At 41.6% G+C, this 27,512-nt stretch overlaps 1 protein-coding gene across 1 annotated transcript in view; it reads right to left on the reverse strand.

Annotated features, from left to right (window-relative positions):
• Positions 1-204: 204 nt before the first annotated feature.
• Mecp2 (methyl-CpG binding protein 2) overlaps positions 205-27,512 on the reverse strand; it is a 67,416-nt gene continuing 40,108 nt past the window's right edge. The window contains exons 3-4 of the mRNA XM_036174078.1: positions 2,365-2,715; positions 205-1,367 (exon numbers count right to left, since the gene is read on the reverse strand). Of these exons, the coding sequence (XP_036029971.1) occupies positions 275-1,367; positions 2,365-2,715 (1,444 nt within the window). The 3' untranslated portion in view covers positions 205-274. The remainder of the gene's footprint in view (positions 1,368-2,364; positions 2,716-27,512) is intronic.

Here is a 27,512-nt window from a genome sequence, read left to right on the forward strand (position 1 = left end):
AGCCTTGTTGAAGGAGCCTAGTTTAGAAAAGTGCAAAGCTACTTCTGGCCCTGGTTAGGTCTTCAACCTGACTGTGCTTGTCGGTAAGAAAAACATCCCAATGCTCCAACTACTCCCACCCTGAAGCCACGAAACTCTAAGTTTACTGAAAGAAAAAAAAATATTTTTTATTTCAGTTAATCGGGAAGCTTTGTCAGAGCCCTACCCATAAGGAGAAGAGACAACAGCTGCCTTTATTCTTGTTGGTTTGCTTTGCAATCCACTCTGTGTAAAGTCAGCTAACTCTCTCGGTCACGGGCGTCCGGCTGTCCACAGGTTCCTCTCTGTTTGGCCTTGGCATGGAGGATGAAACAATGTCTTTGCGCTCTCCCTCCCCTCGGTGTTTGTACTTTTCTGCAACTGTGGCGGTGGTTGCTGAGACCATGGGCTGAGTCTTAGCTGGCTCCTTGGGGCAGCCATCGCTCTCCAGCGAGCCTCCTCGGGGCATCTTCTCCTCTTTGCAGATCCCGCTACTCAAGTCCTGGGGCTCAGGGGGGCTGATAGGGTCCTCAGAGCTCTCAGGCTCAGGTGGGGGGGGGGGGGGGGGGGGGAGCAGTGGCATGGGGGCCTTTGGGGACTCTGAATGGTGGTGGTGATGATGGTGCTCCTTCTTAGGGGGTGAGGAGGCGCTGCTGCTGCTGCTGCGTCCCTTGGGGCTGCTCTCCTTGCTTTTTCGGCCAGGGCTCTTGCAGGTCTTCAGTCCCTTCCCACTCTTCTCACCAAGGGTGGACACCAGCAGGGGCTTTACCACTTCCTTGACCTCAATGCTGACGGTCTCCCGAGTTTTGCGCTTCTTGATGGGGAGCACGGTCTCATGCACAGACCGTATAGAAGACTCTTTCACGGCTTTCTTTTTGGCCTCTGTGGCAGCAGCTGCCACCACACTCCCAGGCTTTCTGCCCCGTTTCTTAGGAATGGCCTGGGGGTCAGCTTCAGCTTTTCGCTTTCTGCCAGGGCGTTTGATCACCATGACCTGGGCAGAAGTGGTAGCCCCACCTCCTTCACCCTTGCCCCCAGGTGATGCTTGGAAAGGCATCTTGACAAGAAGTTTCCCAGGGCTCTTCTCTAGGACCCTTTTCACTTGAACACCTTCTGATGCTGCTGCCTTGGGTCTCCCAGTGCCACTCCCTTTGGGGCGTCCCCGACCCCTGCCAGTTCCTGGAGCTTTGGGAGTTTTGGGCTTCTTAGGTGGTTTCTGCTCTCTCCGGGAGGGGCTCCCTCTCCCAGTTACTGTGAAGTCAAAATCATTAGGGTCCAAGGAGGTGTCGCCTACCTTTTCAAAGTATGCAATCAATTCCACTTTAGAGCGAAAGGCTTTTCCCTGGGGACTGTGGAGACAAACAGAGACACAAACAAATGTCAGAAGCTTTTTATGAAAACTTAAGAGACTGAGGTAGAGGAGATGGTACTGATAAGCTTTCTTATAAGACATTGTAAGTGAAAAAGGGTCAAACTGAAGAAGAACAGAGATGACCTAAAACTGAAGAGCACAGCCAGACCAGATGCAATGCACTAATGCATGGGTAGAAATCATATTACCAGGGATAGTGAATACCTATACAGCTTACTCAGGAGCCAGAACAGCTGGGTCTGAAAGCCTCAGAGGACCTGTCTACTTCTAAGTCCACTCGGCTGTACTCCTTGGCTTCTCTACAATCCAGAAACCAAAGGGGTCAGGCCTAGTACTAGAGGACCACTGGGCTGGGCCAATTCTGTTGGATGGTGCCTAGACCTAATCTACCATCAAAACATTCCTGGTTCTAAACCAAGGCATGGTGTCCAGCCTCTTTGGGAATAAAGCAATAAAACTTTCCTCACCCTTCTTAGAGTTGAAAATTAAATAAAACTACCCACAAATACTGGGAAAATTGCTAGCCTTTCTGGGATCATTTAAGGGGAGCTGATGTACTTGGCTGCTCCTCTAAACCTCTGGCTTTGGAAGTTACTTTGCTTTAACAGAAAACACTAAGGTCAGTCCAAAGTTGGACAAATGCACAAGGAGCAATAGGAAAGGCAAACAAAGTCTGTTTGTGTCCCTTTCCAGAGGCCCTGTTAAACAGCAAACCTTTCCTAACACTGATTTAGAAGCAAAGAGAAAGAACTTGACATGTGGCATAGGTAAAAGACTCACTACTCTGAAGCAGAGCAACAGAGTAGGGGCCTCTGTAGTACTTTCTGAATGTATCTAGTGTTGATGTTTTTTAAGCATCCTACAGGTGGCAGATACATTTCCACAGAGCTATAGTTTCAATAGATCCTTTTATCTAGCTCTCCCACCCATCTGGCCTTTCCTGATCTATAAACACAGGACTTGCTCTTACTTACTTGATCAAATATACATCATACTTTCCAGCAGAGCGGCCAGACTTCCTTTGCTTAAGTTTTCGTGTCCAACCTTCAGGCAAGGTGGGGTCATCATACATGGGTCCCCGGTCACGAATGATAGAACGCCGCTGTTTCGGGGAAGCAGAGGCTTCTGGCACTGCTGGGGCAGAGCCTGAGCTTTCTGATGTCTCTGCTTTGCCTGCCTCTGCCGGCTCGGCAGAATGGTGGGCTGAAGGCTGTAGTGGCTCATGCTTGCCCTCTTTGTCTTCCTTCTTGTCTTTCTTTACCTTCTTAAACTTCAGGGGCTTGTCTTTGAGGCCCTGGAGATCCTGGTCTTCTGACTTTTCCTCCCTGAAGTATTAAACAAATATGTAAGTATCACAAAGAACACAGTTGCATACAGAGTAGTAAGCACAGGCAAGCTTGGGTGCCATACATGAGACACCTAGCTGCTGCACACTCAGGTCTTGGTAACTTCCCTGGGACAATGCATCCTTAGGCCAAGCTGAGGCCCAAAGGTTTCTTTAGCAGTTCTGGGTTGCTGGTAATGTTGGTCAAATGCACTTGACTTTTATCATACTATTCCAAACCCTAGTTCTAGTGCTGTGAAAGTGGCATATGTTTTATTCTTGTATTTAAGCATTGTAGGGTTGGCTTCTCAACATACCACTAGCAGAGGTCAGTCTATAAGTTGCATCTGATGGCCCCCTGGGCTTGTCGCATGACAAAACGCTCTCCACTGCTAGAAAGGGAACTGCCTACCACAACTTGCTTTAGGAGCTCAAACCCCCTGGAAGGTGATATACAGTACAGTCATGAAAAGAACATACAAAATTGGAATTGGCCAACCTGAACTCCAATTCTGACTTTGTCATTTTCTTTTATTTATTTTGTGTTTTTTTCTGCATGTATGTCTGTGTACCACATGAGTACCTAATGCTTGTGGAGGCCAAAAGAGGGAACTGGGTTCCCTGGGACTAAAGTTACAGATAGTTGTGATCCACCATGTGGCTTCTAGGAATTGAATCCAGGTCCTTGGAAAGAACAGCCAGTGCTCTTAACTTCTGAGCCATTGCTCCAGCTTCCCGACTTTGCCATTCTCAAAACAAGGACCCTAGCAAGTGATTCCATCAGTCTAAGCTTCAGTTTCCTCATCTCAATGGTAGCTAATCTCATCCCTAGAGGCATACTTTCTGTGAGAATTATGGACCAAAAGGTAACTATTGCTAATTCAGGCAAACAGCAACTGCTGCCTAGGATTCCAGTATGAGAAAAAAGGGATCCTGAGTCACATAGGTCTTTACCATAAGATATTCCTTACTAAAACAAGCAAACAAGCAAGCAAGCAAGCAAGCAAGCAAGCAAGCAAGCAAGCAAGCAAGCAATCATCTTATCCTCAGCAGAAACAGAGGAAAGAGAAAGTCTATGAAATATGGAAACAGCCATATTCCAGGACAGGACACCTGCCTATTCTTTCTTGTAGACAGAGGCAGTTCCTTCTACAGGTTTTGGTTTTCCTTGGTGGGGTCCCTTCATGTACTATAGGGTTCAAAGCCTGTCTCTGATGCTCTAGTGACCATTGTACGGAGACACAGTAAGTATCCCTTTGACTACAGAATCTAGCCACATTGCATTGCTTGCATCGCTGAGCTACAGGTCAGACTACGGAAGGTTTGGAAAGAAGTAGCAATTGCCTATTGGTCTAAGACTAGGAGAATTGGAAAGTAAGCCCATGGGCTGTGAGGTGCATCAGGAAATATTGTGGTCTGCTCAGTTCAGTCTTCAGGACAGGCTTATATGGAAGCTCCCAGTGACAGAGGAAAGTAGGGGTACTCACCAGCAGAGCTGGCAAGCAAAAGGCCGAAGTAGTATACAGCAGGTACTTATCACTTGCATGTAACTCCACAAAGGTTCCTTTTGAACACCAGGGTTGCTCCCCTGATTCTGAAGAGTCCTTGAATTTGAGAAAACCACTAGACTAACAGGATAACTTGGCTTCTTTAGAATTCTCATTTGTATTCTGAAATATGTTAACCACCACAAGATCAAATACAAGCCACATGAGCAAAGGAACACCTTTCTAGAAATCTACCCTGAGGAGATACCTCTGGAAATGCCTAACAACACAGGCATGGCAATTTTCACTAAAACTTATTTTCACTAGCTAAGACTGCAGGCCTCTCTAGTCCTCATCACCAAGGAGACCTGGTGAATAAACCACAGGATGCTTACATACTGTAAGGCTGTGTAGCTAGGAAGGATGAGTTTCATGACCTTTTTTGAAGTAAAAAAAAAACAAAACTGCAGACATATTTACAACATGGATCTGGTGTGCAGGATTGTAGACTAGTCTAGGGTAGGTGAAAAAGAGCCCTTGCTGAACACTTCTTGGAATATAATTGTGTCTAACAAATCATGTAAATATGAACATAACTAAAAATAAGACAAAAGTAGCAAAACTATGCTATTATAATGCATGCAAACAGGAACAAAGGAGCTTAAGTATATTAACAACATAACATACTACACAAAAAAGACTCCAACTTCTGACCATAGTGTTCCTGGAGTGGGATATATTTCAACACCAACAATAATATCCCTGGGGTAGTACATACATTAGACCAGCTCAAAGGTAAAATGGGTGACTCTGGTTCTGGAGCACCCTGTGGTGCCTGTAAAGCTGGGGATGGGAATACAAAAACAGAGCAGGGGGAAGTCAAGAAAAATGTTTTAGCAATAGTCTAGGCATGGCCAAGGATGTAGGTAGTAAAGGATTTGGGATCTGTTTAGGAGAGAATCAACAGAGCTCAATGGTGGACAGGGCAGAACTAAGTTAAGAATTGTGTCAAAGTCTGAGGAGTCAGCAGTGCCAGTTACTGAGAAAGTCTGGGTGAGGGAACAGGCACTCAATAGCATTTCCACAGCTAGTAGCTACAAATGGGTGAGCCCTGGTTGTATTTTATCAACTGAGTTATATCCTCAACCCTCAAGTTCTTTCAAATTGAGAACATTTGTAGCAAATAATAACTATATGGTACTTTTTAATTCTGCATACCAAAGGAAAGGCACACAGTTTGGGATTATATTTTTTCACTGCTAATTAAGGGGGAGGGGAAAAAAGAGAGGGAAAGAACTGAGCTTAGTCCACTGGTGGATCACTCTGAAGCTAAGACCAGACCCTGACCTCAATGTTTCCCAGTTCTGGGATTATAAGCATGCTCCACCATGTCAGCTAATTTTCTATTTAAAAACAAGTAACCGCTGGAGATATGGCTCAGTGGTTAAGAGCACTTACTGCTCTTGCAGAGGAACCATGTTTGGTGCCCAGCTTCCCAGCACCCACATGACCATTCAAAACCACCTGTAACTCCAGTTCCAGGGGATGTGACACACCTTGATGGCCTCTGTGGGATGGATCTGCATGCATGTGGCACATTACAGAGACACATCATGTACACATACGTTAAAAAAAAATCTCAGCAATACCAAAATAACAAAAGCTCACAAAGAAGCTTGAATTCTTTCCAGATGTGGAATGAAGGTAAAAAGGATACAAACGATGTAATCCCTAAGAGCTGACATTTGTCCAAGGGCCTGTTCAGTCCTGGGGGTGGGGGTGGGATGGGACAAGGGGTCATCACTACAGGATCCAAGGGAGGGGCTAGGCTGGGATACCAGACAACTTCCCAAGGTTGCCTTCCAAGAGGGTCTGTGATGTTTACTGAAATACATTTCCTAAGAAACCAAATACCATTTCATCCTCCCTTTCATCTGACCATACATGTGTTTCTTTTGCTGTTCTCTAGCCCCACCCCGCAACTTCCTGTCCCTCTGTCTTTTCCATGATTACTAGGAGAACCAAGTACCTAGTTTATATGTTCATACAGTTCAAAGTTGGAAGTATCGTCAGAAAACCAATATATTCAACTTTGGAATGTCACAGATGAAGGAAAAAGGAAGCCCAACTACACAAAGGAACTTGTCTGAGGTCACTGTCGAGTTTATGGCCAGTTAAGAGGGCTTACAATGGATGGATTTATTATCATTACAAACATGTATATGTATGTGTTCATCAACTGCCTTTGCTATTGTGTCTATACTATTAACCACTTTCCCAGAAAGAAAAGTAACCCATGATATTTTTTGTTGCATGAATCCTAAATGGTCTTATAATAAAAATCCAGAGCCAGATATTGGGGTAAATGCTGAAAGATCAGAGGAAACAAGCTACAGCCACTTCTCACCTTACCAACTTCCTTAGCCAAAAGGGGAAGATCCTGTCTCTACATATCCTCAGATTGAATGCCTCTGAGTACTCAGCTGAAAGGTCACTGAACTCCTGTCTCCTCCTGCCTTATATTCCATTCTCTGCCTAGCCATATCACTTCCTGTCTCAACCTTCTTTGTGCTGCAATTAAAGGTGTGTGACTCCCAAGTACTGGGATTAAAGGTGTGTGCCACCACTACCTGGCTCTGTTTCTCTCCTAGACTGAGTCAATCTCATGTAGTCCAGGGTGGCTTTGAACTCACAGAGATCCAGACAAATCTCTACCTCCAGAGTGCTAGGATTAAAGGTGTGTACCATCACTGCCTGGCTTCTATGTTTAATCTAGTGGCTGGCTCTGTCCTCTGATCTTCAGGCAAATTTTATTTGTTAGAGTATAAATAAAATATTACCATATTTCCCCTTTTTTGTTTAAAATAATAGAAGGTTATAATATAAGAAAAACTATATACAATAAGTACATACAATATAAATAGTCAAGAATTGCATTTAAATGTCTAGTCCGTTAACATTTAACAAATTCAGAGAAAATATTCCATTATTTGTCCTATTTTGGTGAGTCCAAAGTGTTATACCTAATTTATTTTCTATCTTAACTTGTATTACCTACCAAAAACTATCTTTTGATGTCTTTCAAACTTACACATTTTACACCTCTTCATTGAATTTCTTTTCTGAATTTGTTAACAAGGAAAACTGCAACTAGTTTTTAACTCCATCCGAGACTCAAGAAGGAAATAATATTAACTGAGTAAGCAGAAAGTGCAAACAAACAACTTCCAAAAAGTGTGAGAAATGACAGAAACAGCTGGCTACCTGGACAGTCACCCACGGTTCCTCTGCAAGGTTCCTACAGGCCTAGCATATCTGACAGACTACTCTGTGAAGGGCCTTCCTACCTTGTCTTGGCAAGGTTTGGTAGTCCTTTCCTTGTGTCCTGCTTGCCGATTTGGACAGCATACTGTCAGCAGTTGAGGCAAGGGCACTCTCTTGCCCAGTGGCTAACTTTTGCCACAAAGAAAATAAACTCCATATGGAGTTTCTTTGATGCCCATCATCTTCTCTAAAGTAGATTGGTGCTACCAGGAGCAGACATGTCTCATTGTCATTAAAAAAAAAAAAAGAATCTATGTTATTAAAACATATTAATTGCCATATTCTATAGATCTCTGAAGTGTTTCAAGACTATCTAAAATATATTTATTTGACCTTGAAACTATACCTAACATGACTACAAGTTTGAATGTAATAGGTAACAACTACTAACCTGCATTTCTTTATATCCTAATTAGTTTGTAATAATAACTTTCTCTTTTATTTATTTATTTTTATTTTTTAAAGATGTATTTATTTATTATGTATACAGTGCTCTGCCTGCATATATGCCTGCAGGCCAGAAGAGGGCACCAGATCTTATTACAGATGGTTGTGAGCCACCATGTGGTTGCTGGGAATTGAACTCAGAACCCTTGGAAGATCAGCTAGTACTCTTAACTGCTGAGCCATCTCTCCAGCCCCGTAATAATAACTTTCAAGGACTAGAAAATTACATTACATTATTAAATGAGCTGTATAGGTACAATACCTTGAACAAGAGTACAAATATATATATATATATAGTATGTACCAACAAAAATAATCTCAGCTTTGTATCAATATACACAATTTGTATACAATATACAAAAATCCAATCTAATGTATAATATTTAAAACTAGTAGTTGCTTTTTAAAAGTAGATTCAACAATCTACCTTTTTTTGTTGTTGTTTGTTTGTTTTTCGAGACAGGGTTTCTCTGTGTAGCTTTGCACCTTTCCTGGAACTCACTTTGGAGACCAGGCTGGCCTCGAACTCACAGAGATCCACCTGCCTCTGCCTCCCGAGTGCTGGGATTACAGGCGTGTGGCACCACCACCCGGCAAAGAAATAAGGACACTGTTCAAGGAAAATCAAGTCTTACAAATTTTATATTTCAAGCTGTCTTTTTTTTTTTTTTTTTTTTTGTGGAGCTGAGGATCAAACCCAGGGCCTTGCACTTGCTAGGCAAGCGCTCTGCCACTGAGCCAAATCCCCAACCCCCAATCTACCTTTTTTATCTTATCATATCCATCCTTTCCCTTTTTTCTTTTCAGAGTAGATTCAATTATCTACCCTTTCATTCTATCATTTCTATATCTTTTTTTCTTTTTTTCTAACAAGAACCCTGAATCTAATCTCCTTTGTTTAACTTTTTTCCTGACCATTATCAATAACAACTTGTAACCAACCACTCTAAACAATGAGAATTATCCATAACCCATTGAATGACCAAAAACCACCCACCCCATCTCTTGGGAATGTTGGTGTCGTGTTCTTAAATTTACTTCCTGCTGTCTGGGGGTGAAGGCATTTTTAGGGGATCCTGAAAAGAAAATTTTGGGTTAATTGTCAAATCCTGGGAGAGGAAGCCATATCATTTGTTGTCCAATCTCTGCATAATAGGAAAGTACAGGGCTTGTCTCAAGTCCCAGCTAGTCTGTGAGGTTGGATCATCTCAGCTAGCCATCTCAAAATTGTCCTGAGCAGTTTGTAGTCTAAAGCTGATCTTTGGGTGGTGTTTGTCAGCTTAGCGGTGTTATCGTTGTGGGGCCCCTTCATTCTTTTGGAGACTTCAAAGGTCACTGTTAAGCATGGTCATGATTCACTGCAGAAAACTGATAGTCAAACCCAAAATCATGTACAGGAAGATAGATGAAGCCCATTTTCTAGAATTAGTTAGTACTCTATATGACCATTAATATCATGACAAAAAGTTTAAAATATATATGTAAATCTTATAAATTTTGATATAAAATTCATACCTTAAAAGTTTTAAAGAGTCAAAATAAAACTAAGGGATTATGAGGTTAGTAGCAATAAAATAGTCCCTTAATTTTGGTTTTTCTTCTGTCCCATATCAGGTGGCTCTTCTGACATGATATAGACATTTTGCATTTTCCTTTAACAAGCATGCTGGGGTTTAGAGAAGGAGAGAGCCATGTTCCAACTCCAAAGCCAGCTTTAATTTTTTAATTGAACTGAGGACTACAAAAACCATTTGCATTATATGTCTGTAGAAAGAAGCAGAAACAAACATTTGGGAAGATTTATGAAATTTTATTCTGTTGGAGATGTGATATATTAATAGGCCAATTTACTCTTTTTCTAGGGGTATTTTTTCTGGATAATTTGTCCTTTTTCTTTAGGTATCTTACTTGTCCAATGGTCTTCAGATTCCTAAGCTGGATGCCTTTATTCTCCTGAAAAACAAAAAGAAAACCCTGCCCCAAGCCTAACTTTGGGGACAAGTTATATCTGATCGAATGAGAAGCATGTGTTAAAGTTAATTTAAATTGAATGGTCACACTGGTTGATGAACTATCATCACTCTTCTAATTAAGAAGTCTCTCTTGTTCAAATCAAACTTTTATCAATTTTGATGGTATCCATAACTTTTCTTCTCCTGAGGAAACAAAAGCAGAACCTCGTCCCCAATGTAAAACAAATCCTGGTTTCCCTTCTGAGGTCAGCACATCTTTAAAGTATACAGGCTGAGTTAATTCCATAGTTTTTCCTAGTATCCAATGTCTCTCTGCAGCTGTTATTCCTTTCTTATTAGCACTGAGAAAATTCAAAGTTAATAAAGCATTATGCAATCTGTTTCTGAGGGTTTTTATTAGCTCTTTCTGTTTATTTAGCATACCTCCGTGTATCAACAGCAGCTCTGGGCCTGCTGTTCTTTGTCTCTTCATTTGGAGACCTTTCATCCTGTAGGTTAAGGTGATACTTTTCAGAGGCTTTCCCTGCTCCTGACTCTCTCCTCCCCTGTGCCCTGGAATTAGGACATACTATTTCCCACCCTCCATGAACATAAAATATACTACTATACACACCAATTCCCATCTCCCTGCTCAAGGCTCAGTGCCTGACAAAACAGTAACACTCAATAAACATATGCCATGTGAATAGTCAGGATGCTGACAGTGTGCTACATCTGCTTCTTTTGATCTCTGTATCTCTGACCAGAGGCTACATTAGTGCTGAAAGTAGATAGGCTTTGAGTAAATGAACAAATGGTGAGCTTAGGAACTAGTAGTAGTGTGTTGGACATCACTAGGCTGGAATTGTCAGAAGATGAGGTTGAAGAAGTCACTGAGGGTCCCAGAGTCAGTAATATAAAAGATGATTACAACAGCAGGACTGCTAAGTTTCCAGTTAATGTGGCACACAACCCTCCTGTTGAAACACTTAAAAATGTTGAATGAAACAAATATCTTAGAGAAGACATCCCAGACTGTCTTAAACATACCTATAAGGAAGGAAGGAACACACAGAGTAAAGAGTAAGAAGACTGAGGACAGAGAACATCTGAATGCAACACACAACCCTGGATTGTATTCTGGTTTTAAAGGTACTAAAAAGGTATTAATGGGACATTCAGGGAAATGTGAATAAGGCTCTACATTAGCTCATTGCTAAACTTCTGGAGTGTTGTAACTGTGCTGTCTGCTCTTAGGAAAGCCAGGTTTAAGTATTTATAACTGAACATCATGACAACTTCTAACTTTCACAGGGGAAATGATTCAGGGGTGGAAGGAATATGTACAGTGTCAATGTGATAACATGTTTTTCAAAAGGGGAAATGACATCAATATCATCAGAAACTCTACTGGTTTATGGCAATTTTAAAAAATATTTTTTGAGACAGTCTATTATGTAGCTCTGTTGGTCCTGGAACTCACTATACAGACCTGGCTGAGCAGAGATCCCCTTGGCTCTGCCTCCTGAGTGCTGGGACTAAAGTGTATACCACCAGACTTGGCCTGATGGCAATTTTTAAAAAATGGTTATGCTAGGCAGTACTCTACCACTGAGCCATATCCTCAGCTCCAAGAGTAGTATTTTGAGACAGGGTTCCTCTGTGTAGCCCTGGTTTTCCTGGAACTCACTTTGTAGACCAGGCTGGCCTCCAACTCACAGAGATCCACCTTCCTCTGCCTCCTGAGTTTTGGCATTAAAGGTCCACAAAGCTTGATTTTTTAAAAAAAGAAAAGCAAAACACCTAGAATCCTTGTTGAATCACTCTGTCTTAGTAGCTCAAACAGCCACAACACTACAATGTATATGGTGAAGCTGCCACATGGGAGTGAAATAGACGTAAACCTACAGTCTTCATGTTTAAGAAAAAAGCATTGCCAGCGAGTGGTGGTGGTGGCAGACGACACCTTCAATCCCAGCACTTGGGAGCTAGGTGGATCTCTGTGAGTTCGAGGCCAGCCTGGTCTACAAAGCGAGTTCCAGGAAAGGCACAAAGCTACACAGAGAAACCCTGTCTTGAACTCCCTGCCCCCCCACAAAAAAAGAAAAAAAGCACTACCAAAGGTGGCCTTATCTAGGCTTCCAGAAACTTGCTTGTCCAGGAGCTAATGACATCCAGGACCTTCTGAAGCAGCCTAAGAAAGTAAGCAGGCTGGTTATGGTGAGAAGGGATGGCTGAAGTATGCTACAGTTATATAGTAACCAGATCTCTCCCCTCCAGATAGGGTCTCACAAAGTCTTGATTCCCTAAGTGCTGGGATTATAGGTGTGTAACACATTCAGCTTTGTAACCAGAGTTTGCTTGTTTGTTTATTTATTTTGGTTTTTCGAGACAAGATTTCTCTATGTAGTCCTGGCTGTCCTGGAACCCATTCTGTAGACCCGATTGGCCTCAAACTTAAGAGATCTGCCTGCCTCTGCCTTATAAGTGCTGGGATTAAAGGCGTGCACCATCAATGCCTGGCTAGAGTTTTATTTTTTTATGCTTGTATGTGCTGGTATATGTGTGTGCACATAAATGTGGAGGCCATAAGATAATCTTGAGTGTCATCGTCAAGAATGTCACTCACCTCGTTTGAAGCAGGATCTCTTACTGGCCTGATACTTGTCAGGGTACTCTGTCTAGCCACTGAGCCCCATGGATCATCTTGTCTTCATCTTCCTAGTGCTGGGATTTCAAGTGTGTAGTATCATATCCAGCTTCGTATATGGCTTCTTGAGAATCAAACTCGGGTTCTCATAATTATGAGGCAATTACTTTACAGACCAAGCTAACTCCTAGTCTCTGTAAGCAGCGTTTTTAATAGTTTCACTAGTGAGCTCTGGTTACCAAGCCACATATATTTGCAATGGTTCTACCCTAGCTTTTCCTTTAAGAACTTACCTTTTTGAGCTGTGGATGTAGCTCAGTGGTAAAGTACTAGCCTTTTATGTATGATGTCCCTGGTTTAATTTCCAGTACTGAAATAAAAAGAAGTACCCCTCCCAGATGTACATACCACATTGGAACAGGAAGAGCATCACAGATCTTAAATATTAAAGCACATGGCAGTGTTCTTGGATAATAAAACAACATTCAATGATTCCACAGCTAAAATAGAAACATTAGTTCAAAGCCTTCACTGGATGCAACAAAGGAAAATTAAGAGTTAGAGAAATCTTTTTATCATTTTGTCTTTTTTTTTCTTCAGAGCTGAGGACCAAACCCAGGACATTGTGATTGCTAAGCAAGCACTCTACCACTGAGCTAAATCCCCAACCCTGAGTTAGAGAAATCTTGTTGCACTAGGAGGCCAAATCATTATGTCCAGAGGAGTTGGGCGGTAAGATTTACCTGCATTTTTATAGTGACAGTTATCTATAGTAACCCTATTTAGAGGCCCTGAAGGCAGTACCAGGAGGCTATGTTCTGCACTCAGCAAGTTAACAGGGGCAGTCCTACTCATAATCCCTAAGGCTTTTAAATTTAAAAATAGGGGAGGAAGCTGGGCATGGTAGTGCACACCTTTGATTCCAGCCCTAGGGAGGCAGGTGGATCTCTGTGAGTTCAAGGCTAGCCTGGCCTACAGAGTTCCAGGAGAGCCAGGGCTGTTATACGAGAAAACCTGTTTCAAACAACAAGAACAAGAACAATAACAACAATAAAATGGGGGATAAGGGTTGGGGTTAGAGCACTAGTGGAGTGCTTGTCTAACATTCATCTGTCTGCTCTGGGTTCTATCTGTAGTACTACAAGAAAGAACGGAGCTAAGTATGGTGGTGAACATTTTGTAATTTCAGTAGTTAGGAGGCTGATTCAGAAGGACTGAAAATTTAAGATTGACTTGGATTATGCAGAGACACTGTCTCAAAGAAAACAAGGAAGATATGCTGCTTAGTTTTATGTCAACTTGACACAAGCTAGTCATTTGGGAAGAGATTGAGAAAATGCCTCCATAAGACTGGCCTGGCTGGGTGGTGGTGGCACATGCCTTTAATCCCAGCACTCAGGAGGCAGAGGCAGGCGGATCTCTGAGTTGATGCCAGTCTGGGCTACAGAGTGAGTTCCAGGACAGGCAGCTAAACAGAGAAACCCTGTCTCGAAAAACAAAAAACCAAAACAAACAAACAAACAAAAAAACCCCAAAAACAAAAAAACAAAAACAAAAAAAAGACTGGCTTGTAGGCATGTCTGTAGAACATTTTCTTAACTAGTGATTAATCTGGGAGGGCCCAGGTCATTGTGGGTGTGGTGACCACTGGGCTGGTGGTCCTGGACAGTTTAAGAAAGCAGGCTGAGTAAACTATGAGGAGCAAGCCAGTAAGCAGCACCTCTCCATGGCCTTTACATCAGCTCTTGCCTTCAGGTCCTTGCTCTGAATTCCTGCCCTGGCTTCCCTCAGTAATGAACTTTTAAGTTGTAAGGTCAAATAAACCCTTTCCTCCCTAGGTTGCTTTTGGTCATAGTGGTTGTAGTGTATTATCACAGCAATAGAAACCCTAACTAAGAAGAGTACTAAAACGCTAGGTGAAATCAGCATCTGAAATATTTTTACTTAAATTGGAACCCAGCATAATTCTTGCTCTCTCTTGTATGAGCTCTTGGATAATTTCAGCAACTTAGCAACATTCTAGATTTTCCTTTTTCTTTCTTTCCTTTTCTTTTTAAGATTTATTTATTTATTATGTATACAGTGTTCTGTTTGCATGTATCCCTGCAGGCCAGAAGAGGGAGCCAGATCTCATTACAGATGGTTGTGAACCACCATATGGGTGCTGGGAATTGAACTCAGGACCTCTGGAAGAACAGCCAGTGTTCTTAACCTTTGAGCCATCTCTTCAGCCCATTCTAGGTTTTTCTAATTTCACTCATGTGTGCACTAGGCTGATTTTAGGAGAGAGTGTTTCTTAGCACCTTTCATTTCTAGTTATCTCATGGAGTGACATAGAGTTAAAACACCACACAAGGTCATCATGGACTTAGGGCAGGGCAGAGGCCACTTCCCCACAGAATGGACTGGGGCCAGAGAACAAGATTTGTTTCCTTACACCAGTTGCTTCCATCCTACAGTGTGATTCAATTGTTGTACTCAGTCCTTTCTATTTTCAGTATCTACTGTAGAATCTCTGAATCATGGAGGCTTCTCCACATGAAGTAATATAAAGGAAGCAGCAATTTGAAATGACAGCTTCAGCTGTTTAAATATCCATGAAATCAAACTGGCACTGGGAGTGTCTTATTGGTCTCTAAGGAAGAGGGTAAGAGTTTCAGCTTGAAGGCTACAATGGTAGAACTTAAGCTTCAGCTGCCTGAATTGCTCTAAATTCACTATGCATTTTAAAGTCTCTTCTATTGAGAAGATCCAAGAAACAACCTATGTCTTGAAAAGCCAAAAGAAATATAATGAAAGATTTAAATCTTTCCACATTAGTAAAATTTAGCCAGATGAAACTGAGTTGAGTGGACAGAAGTCCTTGTGTATATGATGTTTGGTATGAGTCTAAGGGAGTTGTCTTTATTTAAACAGATTTAAGTGACTATTAAAGACTATTATATTCAAATATATATTTTCAAATATATTTCAAATATTCAACTGTAAAGACTATTATATTCAAGTTGGATAAATGTGATGTGATTATTTGGTATACATATACATTATATAATAAAGGATAGATGTGGTGGTACTGTGTTCCCCAAAATATTGTGCACCCTAATAAATTTATCTGGGGTCAGAGAATAGACAGCCACTAGATACAGAGGCCAGAAAATGGTGGCACTCACACCTTTAATCCTAGCATTCCAGAGGCAGAAATCCCTCTGGATCTCTGTGAGTTCAAGGCCACATTAGAAACAGCCAGGCATAGGGACACATGCCTTTAATTCCAAGAAGTGAGCCTTTAATCCCAGGGAGTGATGGCAGAAACTAGAAAGATATATAAGGCATGAAGACCAGAAACTAGAAGCATTTGGCTGGTTAAGCATTCAGGCTGTCGAGAAGCAGTTCAGCTGAGATTCATTTGGATAAGGACTCAGAAGCTTCCAGTCTGAGGAAACAGGATCAGGTGAGAAACTGGCAAGGTGAGGTAGCTGTGGTTTGTTCTGCTTCTCTGATCTTCCAGCAGTAACCCCAATAATGGGCCTCAGGTTTGATTTTTATTAATAAGACCATTTTAAAATTCCTGCTACATCTGGCGTCCAACGTTCATGGTACGAATTCACGAAATAGCCTCTTGCCTGTGGCTTTGCAGATGCAGGCCCCAGCTCAGACCTTGTGGTGGCGCACGCCGGTAAGATTTGCTGAAGGAGGCAAAGGCAGGAGGATCCTGAGTTTGAGGCTGACCTAGGAGACTTGCTAAGGAGAAGTTTCAGCCGGGGTCCAGCCACGAACAGTGGCAGTGGGACCATGGAGGCAGTGACTGCTGCTCCGAGTTGCAGGCTTCTTCTCTTCGTGTTGGTGACTGCGGTGATGCTGCTACCTGGGACAAAGGGTTTACTGTTGCTTGTTCTGAGAAGAATTTTCAGGACCATCGTGTTACAAGAAAGCATCGACAAAGGTCAGTTTGGAAAAGTTTGGCAAGAGAAATGCTGGGGAGAAATTGCTGTGAAGATTTTCTCTTCTAGGGAAGAACATTCATGGTTCTGAGAGACAGACATTTATCAGACTGTAATTGCTCCAAATCAGAGGAGGCACACACACAAAAAAAAGTCTTCAGGGAACGATGACCACATCTAACAGCGACTTTAAAAATCTTCAAAAAAGGTGAAAAAAAATCCCACAAACTGTAATTCCACATGGACTATGATAAAGCCATTAAGTTGATTAACACCACGGAAAGATCAACTTTGGACTACAAACTGCTCAGAACAATTTCGAGATGGCTAGCTGAGATGATCCAGCCTGACAGACTCGAACAAGGATTTGTGACAAGCCCTGAACTTTCCTATTATGCAGAGACTGGACAAATGATACAGGACTTGACAATGAACCCCAAAATTTTCTTTTCAGGATCCCCTAAAGATGTCTTCACCCCCAGAACTCAGGAAGTAATTTTAAGAAAAACGACACCCACATTCCCAAGAGGTGGGATGGGAGGTTTTCAGTCGTTTAATGAGTTATGTATATTGCCATTGTTTACAATGGTTGGTTACAAGTTGTTAATTATTAATGGTCAGGAAAAAAGCTGAACAAGGAGATTATATTCAGAGTTTTTGTTTTAAAAAAAGGAAAAAAGAGAATATAGATATGAGGTAGATATGAATCTACTCTGAGACAAAAGATAAAGAATAATAGGATAAATGGGTAGATCACAGAATCTACTGTAAAAAGAAAAAGGGGCAGATATGAAAATGACAAAAGGTAGATTACTGAATCCATTATGAAAAGAAAAAATACTTTTAAAATGGAACTACTTGTTTTACATAGGATAAGTAACAAAAAAATTTTTGTGTGAGTTTATCAAATGTTACTGGACTGGACATTGTTATGTATTAATGGAGTTTTTGTCTGAATCTGTCAAATGCTAATGGACTAGACATCGTTAGTGTAATTCTTGACTGTATATATTGTATATACTTATTGGATAGTTTTTCTTGTATTAGTTATAAACCTTTTTAAAATTTTAGACAAAAAGGGGGAAATGTGGTGGTATTCTGTTCCCCAAAATATTGTGCACCCTAATAAATTTATCTGGGGTCAGAGAACAGACAGCCACTAGATACAGAGGAACTTTTTAAGATTCCTGCTACAGATAGACTTGAACATGGAAAAGGAAAACCATTAAAAGAAAAAAAAAACAGTTCTTGTGAAACAAAAGCAGGTCCCTCCCCAAATAAAGGCATCCAATTCTTACAGTACATATCATTTTTAGAGGTGTATAAAATGAAAACCTGAACACAAATCTACCACACCAGTTAAAAAAGCAACAACAAAACCCCGTTCCTAGCAGTGAGTGGTGACATGCACTTGAGGGGCAGAGGCAGAAGGACCAGAAGTTCAAGACAATCCTTGGCTACACATAATGAGTTTGAGATCAGCCTATCTCAAACAAACAAAAATGGAACAAGGAACACAAATATTTTTGCAGTAAAAGTCTTAACAATGCTTCAAAATATTAAATATGGAGTTCCTATGACCTAGCAATTCCATTTTGAATTACAGATCCCAAAGAACTGAGAATAGGCCCACAAACAGATAATTATATGCTAATGTCTGCAGCTGCCTGACCCCGAAAAGCCAAAAGGTGGAAGCAATCCAAGTGTCTACTGATGGATGAATGGAGAATAACCTCTTAAAACAATGCAATGTTATCTAACCTTAAAATGGAAGGGAATTCTGACACACAGTATAACATGGATGAGCCTCAAGAAAACATTCTGGGAAAGAAGTCATACATAAAAGGCTACACGGTGTGATATTACTCACATAAAATGTCTGCACAAGCAAATCCATAGTAATAGCCATTTTTAGGGGCTGTGGGTAATAAGGAGTGATTACTAATGGATATGAGGGTTTTTTTCTGGGTAGGGTGGGGTGATGAAAATGTTTGGGAATTACTATAGATAATGGCTCCACAATACTGTGAATATACTTGATGCCATTGAATTGTATACCATATACTTTTTTTTCTTCTTTAATATTGGGGATTGAACCAGGGCTTTATGCATGTTAGGTAGGAGCTCCACCAATAGCTATATCCCTAGCTCTTTTTTAAAAAAATTTATTTTGAGATAGGGTCTCACATTTTTTTAATGTATGAATGCTGTCTGCATGTATGCCTGCCTGCCAGATGAGGGCATCAGATCCCATTATAGATGGTTGTGAGCCACCATGTAGTTGCTGGGAATTGAACTTGGAACCTCTAGAAGATCAGCCAGTGCTCTTAATTGCTAACCCATCTCTCTAGCCCCACAAAAAAAAATTTGAATGCAGGTTTTGAATGCAATTTGTAACCCAGGAAGGCCCTGAATGTGCAATTCTTCTGCTTCAGCCTCCAGAGTATCTGGGATTACTGACCTATGCCACTAAGCTCAGATTGAACTTTAATGTATGTGTGCATATAATTTATGATGACCCTGAATTTCTGATCCTCCTGCCTCCATGCCCCATTTATATGGTGCTGGGGATTGAACTCAGGACTTCATGTATGCCAGGCAAGCACTCCACCAACTGTGCCATATCCTCAATTCCATTCTTTTTGTTGAGACAGGATTTCTTTGTGTAGCCCTGGCCTGTTCTGGAACTTAATCTGTAGACCAAGCTGGCCTCGAACTCAGAGATCCACCTACCTCTGCCTCCTGAATGCTGGGATGAAAAGCATGCGCCACCACTGCCCACCTAATTATTATTATTATTATTATTATTATTATTATTATTATTATTATTATTGGCCCCAGGTGCAGCTCCAGGAGTCCAATTGGCAACAGAGAGGAGGGATTGTATGAGCAAGAGATACTGAGACCATGATTGGAAAAAGCACAGGGACAAATAGCCAAACTAGCAGAAACACATGAACTGTGAACCAATGGCTGAGAAGCCCCCATGGAACGGGATCAGGCCCTCTGGATAAGTGAGACAGTCGATTAGCTTGAACTATTTAGGAGGCCCCTAGGCAGTAGGACCAGGACCTGTCTTTAGTGGCTGTTTGGAACCTAGGGCCTGTACTGGGAAACTTTGCTCAGCGTAGGTGAAGGGAGGAGGGGACTGGACCTGCCTCAACTGAATCTACCAGGCTGAGCTGAATCCTCAGGGGAGTCCTTGCCTTCCTGGAGGAGGTAGGAATGAGGGGTGGATTGGGGGGAGGGCGCGAGGAGGGAGGATGGGGGAATCTGTGGCTGATATGTAAAATTAAATTAATTATAAAATTTAAAAAAAATCCCTGCAGATCTGAAAAAAAAAAACAAAAACAAAAACAAACAAGATTCTTGCTATATAGTTCAGGCTAACCTAAAAATTACAATCCACTGGCTTCTGCTGCACAAGTGCTGATAAAATAGGTATGTACCGCCTGGCAGTGGTGGTGCATGCCTTTAATCCCAGCACTCAGGAGGCAGAGACAGGCGGGTCTCTGTGAGTTCAAGGCCAGCCTGGTCTATAGAGTGAGATCCAGGTACCAAAACTACACAGAGAAACCCTGTCTTGGGGAAAAAAAAAAAAAGGTATGTACCACTACTGCCAGGCCCTTCAGAAAGGAATTTAGTTCAAGAAGTTTAATAACTAGGGGTTTTAATTAGGTTGAAGATTATTAGCTAAATATCCTCAGGGCAGTTCATCATCATAAACACTGTGGTAAAATAAACACAGACATAAAGCTTACCATTAGTGGCATTTAACAATCATTACTACTCTCCAGTTCCTGAACATTTTGATAACTCTCAAAGGAAACCCTGTACCCATAAGCAGTTACTAATTATTCCAATTCCTTTCAGCCCCTGACAACTGCTAATCTCTGTCTCCAAAACAGCCAATTATGTACATTTCACTATCAGTGGCATCATAAGCTTTGTGGCCTTTTGTGGCTCTTCTTCCATATAACATAATGTCTTCAAAGTAGCATGGATCAGAATTTTATTCTTTTTTTTTTTTTGGCCAGAGCTGAGGACCGAACCCAGGGCCTTGTGCTTGCTAGGCAAGTGCTCTACCACTGAGCTAAATCCCCAGCCCCAATTCATTTTTATGGCACAATAATTTCTTATAGAAATACCACTTTGTGGGGCTGGGAAGATAGCTCAGTGAGTAAAAGTACTTGCTCCACAAGACAAGCATTAGAATCTGAGTTCAAAACTCTGGCACACATGGGGAAAAAAAAAAAACCACTGGGCATGTCTATACATTTGAGTAACCCCAGGGATAGTGAATGGTGGTAGACAGACCCAGAAAGCTCACTGAAAAATCATGCTTCAAGGGAGTAAGGTAGAGAAAGAGACAGCAGGACACCCGACATGCTCTTCTAGCCTCCACATATGCACTCAGGGGCATAGACATTCATGCCTACATGAATATACACTCACACACCATATACATACACACACCATTAAAAAAGTTTCATGGCTATCCATTGATGGACATATAGGTTCTCTTCATCCTTTGACTATTATGAGTAGTGTTTCTATGAACACTCACATACAAGTTTTATGTGAACATACATTTTCATTCTCTTACATCTACAAACCTAGTGGTTTTTAGGGCATATGGTTACTCTATATTTAACCTTCTGAGAAGCTGTCAGACTGCTTTTTATGGGATTTCCTTTAAAGGTACTTAAAATGTTCTGGAACTAGACAGAAGTAAAGTGGGGTGGCAGAAATCCTTCTAGAATGCTTAGTAGATAGTAGATGGTTTAAATAGAAGGTGTACATGCCATTAGAGTAAGACTGCCAGGAATGGTATGTATTGCTCCATCTCACTTAACTCACCTGCTCATGCATTACTCAATGTCCCTCAAACATCTACATGTCTTGTCCATGCCACACTTGGGCCAAGACTCTCTACGTGCATGAAGCATCTGTTGCTGCTTTTTCCTGGTATGGATGGTGTTTCAAAATAGCAGCTTTGATGAACACAAAAGATCAGTATCAGGAGCTAGGTAAGACTCATCAAGTACCCAGGAAAGCTCTACAACAGGGATACTATAGCTACTGTGGGACCCACTGGGGATGAAGAAATAACCAGGTCAAGGTAACAAACCTGGTAAGATAAGAATCAAGGGATCCAGGTAGGGTGTCTTTATTACTGACTGCCCCCATAAATGAGGTAAGGGAGAAAAAGCCAGACCCACTGCTTAATACAGAAATTTTCATTCAGTGTCTCATTTCTTCCTCTGAAAAGCCTGTATCTTTAGCAACTTCTGTTTCTGTACTTTCCCTTGGACTTTTGACTGTGTTCTAGCAGGGTTCTCCTCCTCTTCTGGTAGTTAATTTAAAACATGTATTTATGTATATATCTGTGTTGGGGTTTCTGCATGTGTGTGCAAGTGCCTGCAGAGGCCAGAAACTGGCACTGGATTACATGGAGCTGGAGTTACAGGAGATTGTAAACTTCCCAATGTGGGTGCTAGAAACTGAAGTCTGGTCCTCTGTAAGAGCAGCAAGCTCTCTTAACTACTAAGCCATCTCTCCAGCCTTCTTTTTGGTATTTTTAAGACTCAGTCTCCCTCATTCTAACACTTTAATTGGTCCCTGAGCAGACACAGGCAAATGATGAAAAAAACAAAAACATAAAAACAAGACCGGGCTGCTCCCATCGATGTGGTGCAAATCAGGCTACAGCAACGTTCTGGGGGAAGGGGAAGCTCCCTAATCAGCCTGTCAAACCTTAAGGCTAAATTCTTCAGCAGAACTGAGGTCAAGGGTTTTAGGAGTACCTCTGTCCAGGTCTCTTGAAACCACACAGGGAGGTTCATTAAATGCTAATGTTCTTTAAAAAAAATGTGGTTAAGGTAGTTGAGACAGGGTCTTGCTATTCAGCTCTGGCTGCTTTGAGATCCTCAGGCCTTCACCTCCCAAGTGTTAGCATAGGCACACTCCATTGTTATGTATATATTTGGGCACAATTAAAGAAAAAATCCCCAGTCAATTGTGGTGTACTCCTGTCTACCACAGCACTAAGAAGGCTAAAGCAGGAGGACTACATGTTTAAGACCAGCCAAGGTAAAAGAATAAGATCTTGTCTCGTCTCCTCTCTCTCTCTCTCTCTCTCTCTCTCTCTCTCTCTCTCTCTCTCTCTCTCTCTTTCTCACACACACACACACACACACACACACACACACACACACACACACACACCCCAAATCAAATCAAAACAAGCTAAATAAACAAAATCACCCTAGGATGCCTCCCAGATCCAACAACTCCCACAAACTAAAAAAAGTAACTTAAGTTCAAAATGGCTACTGGGTGGTCAGAGAATTCCTAGAGGTTGCAGGAACAGGTTTGGGTCCAGTTGGCCAAGAATACTCTAAATCTTTCTGCCAATCTGGCTGACGGCAGCTGGCACTGTCTCTGCAACTCTGCCTGAAGAAAACATTGGCCACCACTGTGGCCATTTTTGGCTATGGAGCTCATCTGTCCTACATCCCTGGCGGCACATTCCTCTATCAGGTGAAGGTCACTGGCAGAGCCTAATCCATATCCTTGCACGAGGCCCAGGAGCTTTTTTTTTCCTGTGAAGGGCCAGATAGTAAATGTTTTCCACTTTGAGAGCTCCACAAGCTCTATCACAACCACTCAACTTAAGAGTTGTAACAGGGCCACAGCCAAAAACAACACATGAAGAAATGGTTCAGCTGAGTTCCAGTAGAATTTTATATGCAAAAACAAGCAGTGGAAGCCAGGTATGGTGACACATAACTATATTTTCAGCACTCTAGAGACTGAAGCAGCAGGGTCAGAAGTTGGAGGCCAATCTAGGATACACAGTAAGACCTTGTCACAAATAAACCAAACTAAATCAAGCAGTGAGCCAGAGCTAACTCTTGGGATGTGGTTCACCAGCTGTTGCCTTAACGGAAAAGCTAGGTAAACAAGCAACTGGCATTTTTTTTTATTATAGAAGTTATTTGGCCTCCCATCAAACTCCTAAGGTGGGGTGAGAAGTCCTCCAAACACATAATGGTATCTGGAGACTGTGAAGTCTCAGAAGAGGAATAAGGAAAAAGTTTTGTAAAGGACTGAACACAATGCCAGGAAGGAAGAGGATTTGCCACTGTCCATGACACTGTGAAAGTCTGCTGCAGACTGGTAAGGCCACTTCATGGAACACAGGGAAATAAGCCTTTATATGGTGGACTATACAGGAGGTGAGCAAAGGGTCTATGAGCAGAGAACTCTAGAAAGAGTTTGACTAAAAGGGGAAGCAGAGACTGGACAGAGGCTGAAGAAGGTGTGCATGGCTAAAGAGGAAATTCCAAAACACATTTTTATGGTGATAAGCATGATTCATGAAAGGAAGGAAGACAAATGAAGTCCCAGGGACATGGGACAGCATGTACATGGGATAGGAGACAATCAATGAGCAACTGTTGGAAGAGGATGAGGTGTGGGTGCACAGAGATAGGGGAATCTAACCTGGATAGGGATTAGGGAAAAGGCTAGAAAGAAAGGCAAGGGTTACATTAAGGGTCTTGATGTCATTTAAAGCTAGGTAGGTATATAGCACTTGGGTTTAAAGCAGGAGAGAGATGTGACTATAGAGATAGTGTGAAATTGTAGGGAAGCTTAAAAGATCACAGGAATCCTCAAGAGGAGATCTGATCCAGGACAGTGATAGAAGTAGTCAAGAGAAAGGTGGGAAAAAGAAAGGGACAGTGTGGCACAGCTTGGCAACTCCCTGGATGCAGATATTGTAGGGAAGGACAGAAGATGCTTGAGTCTCGGCTTGGGGGATTGTAAGCAGAGCATATGTCATGGCTGTGTGGTCTTCTTATTTACCTAGCTTGTTTCGAAGAAGGCTCATAGGTGGCAGAGCAGGCAGTGAGTTGAGAAGAGGAGGAAGAAAGAGCACAAAACAAAACAACCCCCAAACCAGAAATCCTTCAGGGATTAAAATTTGGGCCAAGGAAGGGCACAAGGGGGAGGGAAGAGAAGGTAATGGGGAAAGGGAGAACAGGTACACAACATATGCCTATATGAAAATATCAGAAAGAAACCCCGTTATTTTGTAAAATTAATACACTATTAAAAATATTGGTAAAATCTGACAAAACTAATTCTTTGTGTAAGTCCCATTCTACCATAAAGCCAAACAAGTTTTACTTCCTTTGTATTTCCTTTTAGTGTTCTCTACCACCACCTAATGGGATATCAGCTGAGACCTAAGCCTTACCCAGGGACTGACTCTGACAAAGGCTGAGGACTGCAGCCAGGCCCAAGCCTGTTTTATGTAAGGTCACAAAGCAGTTATCATCCAATAGCAAGGACTGGTGTCACTACACCAAGTCTCTGACCATGATGTTACTAAGCTACTAAATGTTGGTACGGATATATGGAGAAAGGATCCCTTCCTTATACACTTGTCATAATTGGGGCTTCTACTGCTGAAGTTTATTATACCATGTTACTCAATGTTAAGAGCAAAATGTCTTTTTTATTATTATTCTTAAAAGTATGATAGAGATTTAATGAGTTAATTCATCAGAATGGTAATTTCTTCTAGAATGTCTTAGGTCCTTAAAAAAATATGTAAATAATGTTAATCAATTTAGTTTTTTAAAAAAAGACAATTCCTGTAAAAAAATTTTCCCCATATTAATCCAAGCAGGTGCAAGAAAAATAAAAATGTTTATATATGCCTGTATATACATGTAACATCACAAAAAAAACAAGTTAGACTCTGGAAGCAGCTGCTACCTGCAAGGGTGTTGTGGTGTGTGTGTGTGTGTGTGTGTGTGTGTGTGTGTGTGTGTCACTTTTGCCTGTCTAGAAAGATGGGTGCAATGGCTACAATACCGATAGCCATCTTACAGCTATGACATTATACTAGGGATGGAATACACTCACTGAGGGGCCTTAGATAGTGTATGCACAAAAAGTTACTAGTGGCTTAGGAAATCTATCTTCAGATATCATGGTACATGAAAGACAAGTACAATATGAGCTCCTAACTCTGTCTTTAGACTAAGAAAACAATGGGGACTGTTTTAAAATTTATTTTTTAATTATATGTACCTTTTTTGTTGTTTTTCTTTTTCTTTTTCTTTTTCTCTTTCTTTCTTTCTTTCTTTTTTTTTTTTTGAGACAGGGTCTCTACACAGCCCTAACTATGCTGGAACTTTTTATGTAGACCAGGGTGGTCTCTAATTCATGGAGCTCCACCTGCCTCTGACTCTCCAGTTCTGGAATTAAAGGCATACAGCACCATATTTGGCAATATGTATATATGCGTGGGGTATAGGCAAGTAAGTACAGGTACCCATGGAGGCCAGAGGCATCAACTGCCCCTCGCCTCTAGCTGGAGTTATAGGAAGTTGTAAGCCACCCAGCATGGTGTTTGGAATCAAACTCATATCCTCTGAAAGAACAGCAAGTGCTTTAATGACTGAGCCATCATCTGCCTTAGCTACTTTTATATTACTGTGACAAAACATCACAAATAATGCAACTTATAAAATAAAGTGTTTAGTTGACTTACAGTTTCAGAAGATTAGAGTCCATGATGGTGGAGCAGGTGACAGTGGCAGGAACATCTGAGTGCTTAATATCTTATTCCACAAATTGGAGGCAGGGAGGACTCTAGTCCCCTAAAACTGTAAGTTCCAAATTACATGCTTTCTTTTATAAGCTGCCTTGGTCCTGGTGTTTTATCACAGCTGCTGTGGATATCGCTCTGTGTAAATAAAGTTCTGATTGGCCAGTGGCCAGGCAGGAAGTATAGACGGGACAAGAGAGTAGAGAATTCTGGGAAGTAGAAGACTGGAGAGAGACACTGCCAGCAGCCGCCATGAAAAGCAACATGTAAAGACACCGGTAAGCCACAAGCCATGTGGCAAAGTATAGACTAACAGAAATGGGTTAATTTAAGATAGAAGAAGCAGATAGCAAGAAGCCTGCCACGGCCATACAGTTTCTAAACAATGTAAGTTTCTGTGTGCTTTCTTGGTTGGGTCTGAGAGACTGTGGGACTGGTGGGTGAGAGATTTGTCCTGACTGGGCCAGGCAGGAAAACTCTAACTACACACAGCAATAGAAAAGTAAAACACAATCTCTCTAGCCACCCCCTCCCCACCTTTTGAGACAGGTCTCAGTATTTAGCATTAGCTGGCCTAGAACTATGTAGACTAGGCTGGCTTTGAACTCAAAAATATCCACTTGCCTCAGCTTCTTGAGTGCTGAATTAAAGGCATGTACTTCCAGGCCCAGCAAGAGAAGTCTTTAAAAATTAATGTGTAGGGGTATTTTGCCTGCATGTATGTCTGTGCACCATGGGCATGCAGTGTCTGAGGAGGCAAGAAGAGGGCACAAAATCTTCTAGAACTGGGGCTGCAGATGGTTGTTAGGTGTCATGTGGGTGCTAGGAACTGAACCTGGGCCCTCCACAAGAGCTCTTGACCACTGAGCCATCTCTCCAGCCCCAAGGGGATTCTTACAATACAAATGGGATATCAAGATGAAGAGAAACAAACAAACAAAAAGATGTGCATGATATACCATATGTGAGGTTTATTTGAGATACTGCTTTTCCACTAAGATATCACAATCACAATGTAACTCAACCCACTGAAAAAAAAACTACAAGTGGGATTGGCTCAGTGGTTAAAAGCACTTGCTGTTTTTGTAGAACTGAACTACCTTAGTTCAGTTCCCAGCATCCATGTTGGATGGCTAATAACTATCTGTAACTCCAGCAACAGGGTATCCAATGCCTCTCTGACTTCTGTGAGCACCCCAATCACGTGAGGTATACTCACATAGACACACACATATAAACAAAAAAAAAAAAAGAAAGAAAAAAAATGACAAAGTTAAAGGTTTTCCTTCATATGTGTTATCAAAAAAAAAAAAAAATCAGCCTCTGAATTGGTTCTAAGTGAATTTGAGAAACAAAACAAACCTAGATA

Source organism: Onychomys torridus, chromosome X, assembly GCF_903995425.1.
Source record: "Onychomys torridus chromosome X, mOncTor1.1, whole genome shotgun sequence".
Lineage (NCBI taxonomy): Eukaryota > Metazoa > Chordata > Mammalia > Rodentia > Cricetidae > Onychomys > Onychomys torridus.